This window comes from Haemaphysalis longicornis, unplaced genomic scaffold, assembly GCF_048455015.1.
Source record: "Haemaphysalis longicornis isolate Haplotype H1 unplaced genomic scaffold, Haemaphysalis longicornis Haplotype H1 scaffold_6, whole genome shotgun sequence".
NCBI classification, from domain to species: domain Eukaryota; kingdom Metazoa; phylum Arthropoda; class Arachnida; order Ixodida; family Ixodidae; genus Haemaphysalis; species Haemaphysalis longicornis.
The window spans coordinates 149,247,613-149,260,038 of NW_027526407.1; the positions used below are offsets into that span (position 1 = coordinate 149,247,613).

General features: G+C 48.2%; 1 protein-coding gene across 3 annotated transcripts in view; it reads left to right on the forward strand.

Annotated features, from left to right (window-relative positions):
• Nucleotides 1–12,426, forward strand: part of LOC144141189 (tumor susceptibility gene 101 protein-like) — a 51,056-nt gene that overhangs the window by 11,858 nt on the left and 26,772 nt on the right. For all 3 annotated transcript variants that reach the window (XM_077672747.1, XM_077672748.1, XM_077672749.1), the window contains exons 6-7: nt 5,348–5,497; nt 8,147–8,331. In XM_077672747.1, the coding sequence (XP_077528873.1) occupies nt 5,348–5,497; nt 8,147–8,331 (335 nt within the window). The remainder of the gene's footprint in view (nt 1–5,347; nt 5,498–8,146; nt 8,332–12,426) is intronic.

Here is a 12,426-nt window from a genome sequence, read left to right on the forward strand (position 1 = left end):
GGCGGTGCATGCTCGCACTATTTTTAACTGTCATGTACTGAAACTAACACTTTGTGCCCTTATTTCTATTCAACCACTGCAACCTGCCGCAGTGGAGCAGTGGCTAAGGCGTTGCGCTGCTAAGCACGCGGACGCAGTTTCGATTCCCAGCCGCTTTTCGATGGAGGCAAAAAGCAAAAATGCCCGTGTGTACGAGATTTCGGTGCACGTCCCAGGTGATAAAAATTAATCCGGAGCCCTCCACTACAGCGCGCCTCATCGCCTGCGTTGCGTCGGCGCGTTAAACCCCACAATCAATCAATTATTCAACCACTGCACAGTCATCGTTTTGCCTGCGAATGGGTCTGAGTCAGCAAATAAGTTTACGTGGAACAGTCGGCGTTTGCACGGAACAAAACGCCAGACTTGGATTGGCGTCATTGCTCTTAAACCCAAGTGCTGGCATTTTTGTTTACACAACAGTGGCATTACAAACAATTAGGACATGGTGCTGCACATTTTGGAAAAAGTTTTACAGTCGAATCCCGCTACAACGAAATTGACGGGACACGCGAAAAATTTCGTTGAAGCGAAAATTCGTTGAGGCGAAATCCGCCCCAACACACCACGGAAAGGCCCGAAAAATAGCCCCGTATGTTTCCGCATCATTGGCAGCAAAAAAACAATGTTTAGAAAAAGGAGTGACGCGCAATAACGTCACGTTTATTCGGATAACAAACATACCAATGGTTATCTGTGTTCACTGCACGCAAAGAACGCGTTACCACCGAGCTGATTACTTGCAGATAGCTGCTAGGCTGTCGGAAGCCCCCCTCTCGCTTGTGGCAGGAGCAGTGCCGTTATCTTATCCTCTGACAGGGCACAGCAGCTACTGACCTTGGCAGGCAAGACGCGCGCGCTTGCATTAAACATGACCGCGCGCTCGCCACTAAGATAGGATGACTTGGCTTCAAGACAAAACACGCGAACATGATTTTTGCTCTTGGCTATGAAGAATGGTAGAAGGAAAACGGCAAGGACAGCTGCTTACGAGTCACAACGCATACATGATGGCGCCGCGCCAGCAGCGGAGCACATTCGTGCGATTTCAATTGGATACAGACGATACAGATTGGCTCTAGCTCCGGCTTGGCGAACCGTGCCTGTGCCTCATGCAAAGACGGCCAGCCACATCGTTATCACCATCAAACAATGGCGTCCGCCTATGAGTTATTTTTTTGTTTGTTTTGGGTGGCGGTGTGGGCGCACCGCGCATGTTTTCGGTGAAACTAAGCGTCCTGAATGTTTAAAAAGTTACAGATAGCTGGCGCTATGCTTATTTTATTGTGAAATAATTGTTCAAACCCAGCCCAAATCATCAAAAATTTCGTTGAAGCGAAAGCAAGCCAGACAAATGGTTCGTTGTGGCGAGGACTTTGTTGCATTGACTTCTATGGCTAGCTGACGGGGACTTGGAAATATTTCGTTGAAGCGGAAATTTCGTCGAAGCGGACTTTGTTGTAGCGGGATTAGACTGTATTTACAACGAAAATACAAACTGCATGACGCGCGTTAGGCTGCGCCCACCTGAATATGTACAATGTGACTGAATACTATAACTCGAAAAGCTCTATACTTGAAATGCTATGTCACAGGATGTTTCATACAGCTCGTTTATCTTGTTCATATCACTAAACAAGACGTTACGAAATTGTATGATGCATGCATTGTAAGTAAGGAAAGCTTCAAAACATACAAACTGAGCACTTTTTTCAATAATATTTCATAATTAAGAACTAATGTCGACTGCAACCCTTTTTGCTGAAATCAGTCCCACCTGGGACCAAATTCAAAGACTAAATTGCTTCCTGGATGGCTTATGCACATAACTTGTTGGCCTCTCGTTCTTGTCGGTTACCTTCTGGGCGTAGTTGATCAGAAGTATTCTGACAAATTTCTCAGAAATCAAGCCAGCAGGCCTTATCACGTGGCTGTTGTCGACGCCTTCCGGACGACAAAGCAGCGGTTAGTTTTCAAGGTGTGGCTGGATGAGGATTCTAAGCACTTCCAGTACATTTGTGCGTGGAAGGTGCGCGACAGCTTTCTCAAAAAAGCACCAGGTAGAAGTTTCCTGATCCGGCACCCGGCCCGTAGTCAGTGCAGAGGAAATGCCGGCTACAAACGACAGTTGACGCCGACTTGTCGTTGACAACCAAATTTTGCCTCGAAATGTTTTTCAGCCACTTAGCGACTAGTTCTGCATCACTTGGGAACTGATGAAAGGAAACGCCTGGGGTCCTACTTGACTGACTTACAGTGCGGTACGCCACACTACGCCATGGTCTCGCTGGCCGGCCCGCGGCGACCGATTCACTGCTTCTCATTGAAACACATGTCCCACAGAACGACAAAGCAACAAGTAAGTCCACACACAGATACACAAATCACGACGTATTTTGCTGGCAGCACTTCGCAAGCAACACACAACGCAGTAAAAATGTCAGAGCGGCAGCACCAACAAGCGCGCGCGAACGCCCGGACGTGAACTGCTGCAGGGTCGCTGCGCCCTCACGCGGCAAGCAGCGAAGCCACCCGCGGAGAAGCGCTCCCATTGTGTCCGAAGCGATGGCAAAGGCCGCACGGAGGAACGCGCGGCGCCTCCAGTCCGGCCGGGGCCTGCAAAAACGGCTCTTTGTGTCCCGTAATCAGTGCACACCTCGGGCATCAATAAATTACGGCTTTGTGTGACTCTTGGGCAGTTGGTGCTGGCGAGGTGGGAATCCAGAAAGCGACTTGTGCGTGCACGAGGCTGAGAAATGAGCACGCCCAGTTTTAACTGAAAAGAATGTTTTAGTTCAGGCTGGTGTAGATGGGAAGCGCATTGTAGCGGCTGCAAGTAATTAGGCAAACAGCTAGGTGTTGTAAACGATGAAGGCATGACACATGGGTCGAATATGTCTCTGCCCATGAAGACATGGAGTAGTTAAGGTGGCTGTGAACAAAAGCATAGTATTGGGATATGAGGATATGGTTCATTTGAATACAGCTTCGAGAGTTTGGGAAATTGTGCAGATTTTATGAAAACAGCGCGGATTTTGGGAGTTTTTTTTTTTTCCCCCAGCAAACTGCTTGCTTATTTGCACCAAAAAGTTGCACAAAAGTTACGTTGAATGGTTGTTTCGCGGCAGAACCTTCCTGGTTATTTGGTAGTTGAAGGGAGACCAGTTTTTTTTAACGTGAAGTGCTCTTAGGTTACAGTGAAGTTAGCACAGGACTCGGATAATTTGAGATCTGTAGGAGAGGCCTTTGCCCTGCAGTGGGCATAGATAGGTGGCTGCTGCTACTGCTGATGATGATGACGACGATGATGGTGTGGTGTAGAAAAGTACAGTGGAATCTCGGTCATACGAATCTCAAGGGGCGGCAAAAATATTCGTATCACCCGAAAATTCGTATCATCAGAAAACGAGAAAAAATGGAAATGTGCTGCGCATGCGACAGGCGGCGGCAATATGGCGTCGGCTCTTGCCGCGAAGAGGTGCGGGTAGCTTCAGCAACCGCTTCTAACCTTTTGTTAAAACGGAGCTCAATGTGTAAATTAAATTGCTCATGTGGGAAAGGAGCTGACAGTATGGGAGAAGCACTATAAAATGTCATCTACGCCAAATATCCACCGCGGAGGTGGCCCAGCCAGCTGCTGCTAGCGCTCCGAAATTGCCGCAATCACAATGAGGCGCGCGTCTCCCCATTGGCGCAAATCGTGAGGCTCCTCCCAATGCCGTTAGCGGTAACCGAGGCAGAGGCTGGCGCCTGGGTGCCGGGCTGAATCGTCAGCGCGGGCGTCAAAAGAACGCGCGCTCATCGCCGACGCGACGCGCGCACACGAACTCAAGCGTGAACCGCATGCCATTAGGGCGCGTCGGCGTTTGCGCGCGTGTTCTTTTGACGCCCGCGTCGACGATTTCGCCCCCGCGTCAGATTCTACTAGAGTGAACTAGAATACCAAGTATTCTAGTTCACTCTAATTCTACCTCGCTCGTAAAATGACGCGCGACGCGCGCGGCAGTGGGAGGAGCCTGCCGACTTGCGCCAACGGGGAGGCACGCTCTTCATGGCGGCAGTTTGAAAGCGCTCCGGACAGCCCGCTGGTTCCGCCGGAGATGGTTAGGCTTACCACGGTGGCGGATATTTGATAGGCGCTTTCCCTAGCCGCGCGGACGATGCTTTACAGTGTCATTTTCGGACTCATCAGCTCCCTTACTTCATTAGCAACTTCTTTTGTTCTTTAAAGAGCGGTTGGGCGAGCCACCCGCCCTACTTCGCGGCCGTTGACGCCGCCATGTTGCCGCGGCTTTTACCGCGCCGCATGCGGGTGGTATTCGCGGTGGCGTCAGCGCGCCTGTGGCGTGCGCGGCGCGTTTTCGTGAGCAGAAAACGCTCCATGCGGTTCACGCTTAATGATTTTGTGCCTGCGTGCGACCAAGGCCACACGGCCGCACAAACACTCCCGCCTCCCGTCCACGCCGCAGTCATCTGCTCGCGGCTCGCGTGTTCGTATCACCCGCACCGGGTGATAAATGCGAACGGATCATCCGAATTTTTTTACATTGCGTACAATGCATTTTGGCCGGGGAATTTTGAAAATTCGTATCGCAACGAAATTCGTATCAACCGAATTCGTATCACCGAGATTCCACTGTACGTGAAGTAACAGCAGTTACTCATGAGGGGGAGAGTAAGCGAGGCCTAAAAATATGTGCAACGGTTGTTTGCGTCAGAATCAAGGGCGCACTTGATTCGCGTTATTGTGGTGCCTTCGCCGACTTCTGTGTGCCGTGTTGTCGACCATTTTTGAAACCCTCAGTGATTTCAAGATGAGGCCGGCCGAAAAGTGGGATGCTGCCTCGGGTGGAATTTGGTTTGCTCGTGAGGCCTTGGGGTGAGCGAGACTCAGAGACAACCACGTGATTCGGGATTGTGGTGGGGAAGGTAGGATGATTGATGTCGCAGCAGAGAAAGCAAGCACAACCCCACGAGCGGCTGGATTAGCAGAGCAGTGATGTCATCGTACCTTGGGTGTAGTAGCAGCTTCGGTGCCGCTGTCCATTCCGCCTTGGGCGACATGAATGGCGTTGCAGATTGGAAACGTTTTGGGTGTGAAGCACAGCTGGCTAATCAGTTTACGAGCAGTTTACCTTGAATTAAGTCTCTGTTTGTGATCGGTGCTTGTGTCCGTAGTCAGACTTGCAAAGCAGCGATGGCAAATAACCACTGATCACGGGAGCACAAATGACCGGATGATCGACCGCCTGTCTTCTTTAGTAAGCGTTAAGAGTTCTGATGACCACCTGTACACCCACCCACCCAGCTGGGGCCGGCGGGGGATTCTTCCGGCCCACCACGGGGGCCATGCCACCGGCCATCGGCAGCAGCCAGCCACCCTACCCGACCCCCGGGGGAGGCATGCCACCCTACCCGACCAGTGCCACTGCCATGCCCACCCCGTGGACACCCTACTGTGAGTACTGTTTGGGCAGCTGCCTGGCAGTGACAAGGGTGGCTCATCGGGTGGGTGCCAGGAAACTGGGGTTTAATGCTTCCAGGGAAGGTGGTCGGGTTTTCTGGCCATGGACAAAAACCAGACAGGTCGAGAAAAGGGCTCCTTGTGTTCGTCACAGGAGACTGTACAGTAAAGCCCGCATATATCGAACACGGATATATCGAATTATTGCCTATATCGAACCCTGGTATAATTCTGGTAAAAATTACATGCATTTAAAACTTTTTACATCGAACGCGATTTTGCTCACAATGCATATATGTATCGAACTCTCCCGTGCGGGATTTCTTGCTCTCCTTAGGCATGCGGCAGGCTTTCCCGCAATACATTGGTGCGCAGCGGTGGTGCAGGTAGCTCGGGGTGTCCAAACTGTCCGTGGCAGAGTGGACCAGCCCCACGCATGCTGCATGCCGTTGGAGCCAGAAGCACCACATTGGGCGCTGCGGGCTGCGGTGTCACCGAACTTCAAGTCCGCGCCACTCGCTACGCGCACTTCCTCGGTTCGCTGGGTTCGCCGTTATTCGCTTGTATCCATGCTTGTCTCCGCTCTATCGAAGACGCCGAGAACTCTGTACCGCTTCCGAGCACGAGCGAAGCCATCGCTGCCGGGGCCCTGCTACTGCGATACTGCAGTGCCATTGGGGGCAGCGGTCTTGTGCTTGTCGACTGTTTAGGTGCCGCGGAGCAAGCAGTCACCAGAAACGTGCTGCGCTCCAAGAAGCAGGCTACACTCACGCAGTTCTTCCGCCCCAAATAAATTAACGTTTTCTTTCTGAGAAAGTGTCGTATCAATAGTGAACTGCAGGGTAGTAAGAGCTCAGCGTTAGCCTGGGACTTCGTCAGCAAGATTGCTTTCATATAAGTTTTATTTTGCTTCGTTTTCTATATCGAATTTTCGCTATATCGAACTATTTTACAGTCCTCGAGCTATTCAATATAAGCGGGCTTTACTGTATCGTTTATTGCAGCTGAGGGTTCAAAGCACTGGCTGCCCCTTGCTCTAAGGTGATGTCACATTTTCGCAGCCAAAGTGCTTGCACGGTCGTCTCACACGCACGTGTTTCACATCTTTTCACATTCAAAATGGGCTTTCCAGCCGACTCGAAAAGTGGCAAGCTGGCTCATCGGGTGTCCACTGCAGACATTTGGAAGGAAGGTCTTCTCGTTCTTGAACCCACTCGGAGATTGTAAAGAGCGGAAGCTTGGGCCAGTTGGGCAAGCTGTAACCGCGAAACAGCGCAACCAGGCGACCGTCAACCAGAATGCCGTGTTTGTTGTTTTTGAATTGATTGAATTGAATTGATTGAATTGATTGAATGTTTATTAGCATTTGTCACATGAAGTTTACAAACACTGATTGGACCCATAGCCAGAGGCTAGTGCAGGGTCCAATAAGAAAAGTAATGGACAGAAGCGGGAACTATCAATTACACATAATACAGATGTAGCAATACAGACACTGTAAATTTATACTTCCACGTAATTATGAGCATACTCATTTACAGAGTAGAGAAGTCTCTCTCTTTAAACAATCGGGTCACAAAAAACAAAACTACACGTGTGCATACAATCAAAAAGTTATGACAGATCACTTTGTGGACACACCAGCAACATCAGTTAAAATACAAAAAACACTAACTATCACGGGTTTTAGGAAGAGGGAAAAAAAAGGCTAAGTTTACAAGATTCACCAGTGTATAATTATACAAATATAAGCGTTTACCACAAGAAAAGAAGCAGTTACACTGTATAAAAAAGTTCAGTTGCACTGTATATCAGCTCCTGCTGATAGCAACAAAGCTAGCCCGTGTGAACCCCAATAGATGCCGGCTTGAAACCCGGCTTCTAGCAATTAGACGCACGTTTTGATGGCCTCTTTCTAAAATAGTGTGACTCTAGACACAGCTGTTAAAATGGGAACCTGGGCGACTTGGTACATCTTGAATGAATGTGCAAAGCAACAGAAGCTAGGAAAAAAGAATACAAACAGACACAGCACTCCATGTTCATATTCTTGTTCTCACTCGTATAAAATTCGTACACCCAGCAGACTTGCATCAGCTGGCCCTCACTTTCGCTTTCTAAAAGGAAGTGCATTTTGTGGATCTCAATTTACGTTACTAGAAAAAAAGTGGTACTTTGGTTGTATTTTTTTTTTCAGAAGTTTTGTTGTTTTCTGCTGTTCATTCTTTTAAAATCCTCAAACAACTTTCAATAGTACAGTATAGGCCACTTATAGTGAACCCAGTTTTAACGAAATTCTGTATATAATGAACACTTTGTTTACCATTGCCATTTGTATACATATATTTTATGTTCAGATATAGCGAAAAATGGATATAACAAACTTATTTCTGTTTCCCGATTTGTTTGTTAAAAGTGTACTCTGCTCTAGTGCAATAAAGGTTGTACGTAAGACTATTATACACTTCTTTTTTTCGTTTTTTTTTCTGTGCTGTTGGAATAAGTTTTAAAATCGATGAACCAACTAACTTGCAGCAAAGTGCAACTAAGTTTCAAAAGCCAACTGCTGCCTTGGCACACGTCGCCTTGAGTGTTTGTTGTTGGCGTTGTGCTTTCGCGAGTGCCCTGTTTGCTGTGTTACAGCGGGTGCGATGCCAGCACAGAGTGCCACCCCGGCCACCACGGTGGGCGGTGGAGGGGGCATGGGGTACGGGGGCCACCCCATGTACCCAGTGGGGTCGGGGGCCTCCCCGTACCCGCTCTACCCACCACAGGCCACCGCAACCCCGGCCACCACGGGCTACCCCTACCCTCCGGCCACGAACAGCGTGAGTGGCCCCCATCTCCAACACACAACTCCTCCTCAAGATTGAAACAGCTTTTGCCATTGGGTATTGTAATCCTTTGTGAAGAGATTTAAAAAAAAATTGTGTTGTGTGGCTACTTATAACTGTGGCAACTTGATGAACAGACAATGCGCACCCGTTTCGTTGCCCGATAACAGCAAATACGAAAAAGAAATGCAGTTACGGTTTCACTGAGCCTATCCTCCTCAACTCGTGAGGTGACGTCTTGCTAAGAAGCCAATCACAGTTCCCTCTCGTCTGCACAACATGTCGGCATAGAGCGGGCTCGCAAAGCATCAGACGTAGCTACAACATCGGCGCCATGCTGAAACGCGCCCTGCAACTGGACGGGAGATGTCTGATCTCTGATACGACTGATCATCCTCGTCGAACTTTCAGTCAACAACGCGGGCGAGTGGCGCAGGCACAAGTAGCCACGTTTAAAGTAAACTGGGTAAACTGTTTATTCGGTTTCGCACAAGTCTGACAGGGTTCGCACAGGTCCTTGAAAACCTTAAAAACCCTTGAATTTAGAAGTGTCAATTTCAAGGCCTGGAAAGTCGTGGAATTTTTACATGGTCCTTGAAAACCCTTCATTTTTCCTGAGAGAATCAATGGCCCTGTCTTTTCACAAGAATCTAAAGTGTTTGTCAGGGATTTTAGGTGTTAACAAATGTGAAAAAACATTGTAACAATCAAGTTTCAGTGTATTGCGTGAAATTACAAGTTTGGTGGATTTTCATTATTACAAGGCAACATTGGGAGCAGGCACTTGTCAATCCAATCCATGTCACGATGCAATCCAGTGAAAGCCAGCTTCTGTTCTCTATCTTGCATCTTCCATCTAGTCTGTGGACGCTTGCTCATTGCATGTTTGCTGTGCCTCATATGCTCCATCTGCGTTTGCTTTTACGTGCAAATGGTGGACGTGTACACAGTTCATCCTGCCTTGCAGCAACACTTGCTCAGTTGATTTCAACTGATACTCTTGCTGCCAAAGCAGGAGATGCAGGCAGCATTAACGAGGTTTTGAAATCAAACAGCCTCAGCAAAGCACCAAGAAAAAAAAAAAAACCTCTACATACCAACTGTAAAATAAAAAATAATGCTGGGGGAGCATATACAAGCTGGTTAGCACCTATCTAAATGTGCACTAATGTGCTTGGGTATTGTGCAATGAAAAACTTTTGCATTGTGTTGGAAAAGTTATAAATAATCCCAGATAAAACATTAGATGGGGACCTTGAAAATGTGTTTTCTGGTCCTTTCAAGACCTTGAAAACCCTCGAATTTTTGCTTTTGAAGCCTGTACGAACCCTGTCTAAGCTGTCGTTCTGCTAGCCGGTATTCTTGCACAAGCTTGCCGACGTCCGTCTCACATAGCCTGTAATGTCAGTCGCGTGAATGTGAAACCTCTGACCTGACGAGATAAATGACCGAAAGCTTAAACTGAGAATTTACTACATAAACATGTTTATCCAAGGACCCGCCGCGGTGGCTCAGTGGCTAAGGCGTTGCGCTGTTGAGCACGAGGTCGCGGGTTCGATTCCCGGCCGCGGCGGCCGCTTTTCTGATGGAGGCGAAAAGCAAAAACGCCCGTGTGTACGATATTTCGGCGCACGTTAAAGATCCCCAGGTGGTCAAAATTAATCCGGAGCCCTCCACTACGGCGCGCCTCATCGCCTGCGTTGCGTCGGCGCGTTAAACCCCACCATCAATCATGTTTGTCCAAGGAGCTTTGAGTAGCCGGAATTTAAAACCAACCGTCGTTTACTCATCACGCGCAAAAATAACTAGTGAGAAGCAGTGATACAGCGCTGAGTCGGCGAGTCTCACCATCACGCAGTTCGATTGCTTTCCTGATTCCTCTAATGAACAGTGCTGTTAGCGTTGTTTCGTTGATTGCATATTCTCCCCTTGGCTTGCTGCAGAAGCGTTCAACAGTAAGTTGACGGTTAAAGCTCTGGGTTGATTTCAGAATTTATGAAAACACACCAGAGTGCAGGGTTACAAATGCGAAGCGGCGTCTATGCCGCAGTTTTGTGCCGCGTGTGCTTCTCGCATCGATGGTGTAGTGGGTGAAGCGTGTGACTTCAATGCAGGCGGGCCGTAACTTTAGTTCGAATCGCACACAGGGCACCTTTTTTTTTTTTTTTTTTTTTTTGCTTGAGTGGTTTTGTGCCATTTGGCACAAAATAAAGGCAAGGTTCTGAAGAAAATTTGGCAAACATGAACTTAGCACGGAAACTGACCACGAACCGTACAAACAGTCAGTAGGTGTGAGTTCCGCTACAGTGGTTGCCAGACAACTGAAGCGGTCTTTGCATCCTTTTTGGAGTGTGAATAAATTTGTTCAGTAATTTTTAAACTGTGAACATCACTGTTGTTGCCTCTGATCATCTGCTCACCGCAGAGTGCAGACGACCACAGCTGAAAGTGGCATGCCAGCAAACGGAACACGCCAACTGAAGGGTGCTTATTCTCTTAGTTTCTGTGTTTAAGTTAGGAAAGAGAAGGGAATGCGGGCTTGTCAGATGGCTGAATCCATCTTCTTTTCTTTCCTTTTTGCGATCCTAAAATGGTGCCCAAGCTGCACCAGTCAATCAGCAGACGTGCCAAAACAAAAACCGCACTATAAATGGTATTGTGCTTCGGGGAACTGCGTCTAGAGTGATACACTTGTGCATTGACTTCTATGGGAGGCCAGGAAAATCCGGGTTACATCCGGTCCTGCACTATAAGCGGTTTTGTATAAGTGGTCCACACTTTAGTTGACATGGGAAATCTGATGAAAATTCGACCAAACTGTTAGTTCTGTACTGCGTGACAATAGCAAGTGACATTTACACGATGGCATTCAGGGATCGAATGAGTTTGGGGAACCCATTCGCAGTAGCTTCCAAGCCAAATGAGTAGCGTCGACAGCAGTGGCCCACCACTGAACAAGCAAGCTTAAAAACAGGTTGTACAGCACTGTGTTTAAAACCTACCGTATTTTCCGATGTATAAGTCGCGTTTTTTTTTTCCTGAAATTTTTGTTTGTGCGTCTTATTCACCGGTGCGACTTATGTATGAAATAAGTCCGGTTCGCGGCTGCCGCGCGTGGCCAGCGCACGCTAAGAGACACAGCTCTGTGGTCTAAATGAATCCGAAGCCCACCACTACGGTGTTTCTCATAGCTTATATGTCTCTTGGGGACGTTACACCAAAGAATTTGCAGCTTTTTCCAGTCAAGAACAATAATAATGGTTTGCGACAACCGCGCGCCACTTTCTGCCATTCGCAGTAACTACAGTTCAGAATAAATTCAAAGTAATGTCAAACTGGGTTGCAAAAACAAAATGCAGCTTATAAATTATTACAGAGAGTTATTCTGTAGGAGGTAAACGTGCTGCTAATTTTTGAAATGACAGCTTGCTGATAAGTTTCGATTTTCGGGCCGCTTCCGGTCGCGTCACTTCCGTCCGCCATGACACCTTTATTGCGCTGATTTACGATGGCACGCAAGAGACGCACGACGTTTGGAGAGGTGCCCTTATGGGCCTCCGATTCTTGGGACTCCATTTCTACAAAAACAGTTGTAGCCGGGTTCATAAAGGCCAGAGTGATCCGGTCCGCGAGCGGTGACGATGTTGGCGAAGAAGACATCAGTGAGCCTGTGCTGGCAAAACTCCCACTTGAAGTTGCTGAATTGTTTATTAGCGAGTCGGAAGAAGAAGACTTCGATAGTTTTGCCTAAACGCTGTTTGTAAGTACGTGCCATCTGTGTGTATCAATAAACCATTTTTGAGAAGTTAGTTCTGTCTAGACTTTGGACGGTATATGCACATGTCTAGCCCTCCTTACCACAGTAGCAGTCCCAGAAAATGGTTTTAAGGGGGGGCGAATTTTTTTTTTTTTTTTTTGGGGGGGGGGGTCCCTTTTTGCGCAAATTCTGCGGAGGAAGTGATAAACATGCAGCCATGTGCGCGTATGCGGTGTAACCCACTTGCGCACAAATCACTTGGTGACACAGTGCTTTCTAGCGCCCGCTAGGCGGTGCAACGGCTGGCTCGAGCCCGCATTTCTGATAATCGC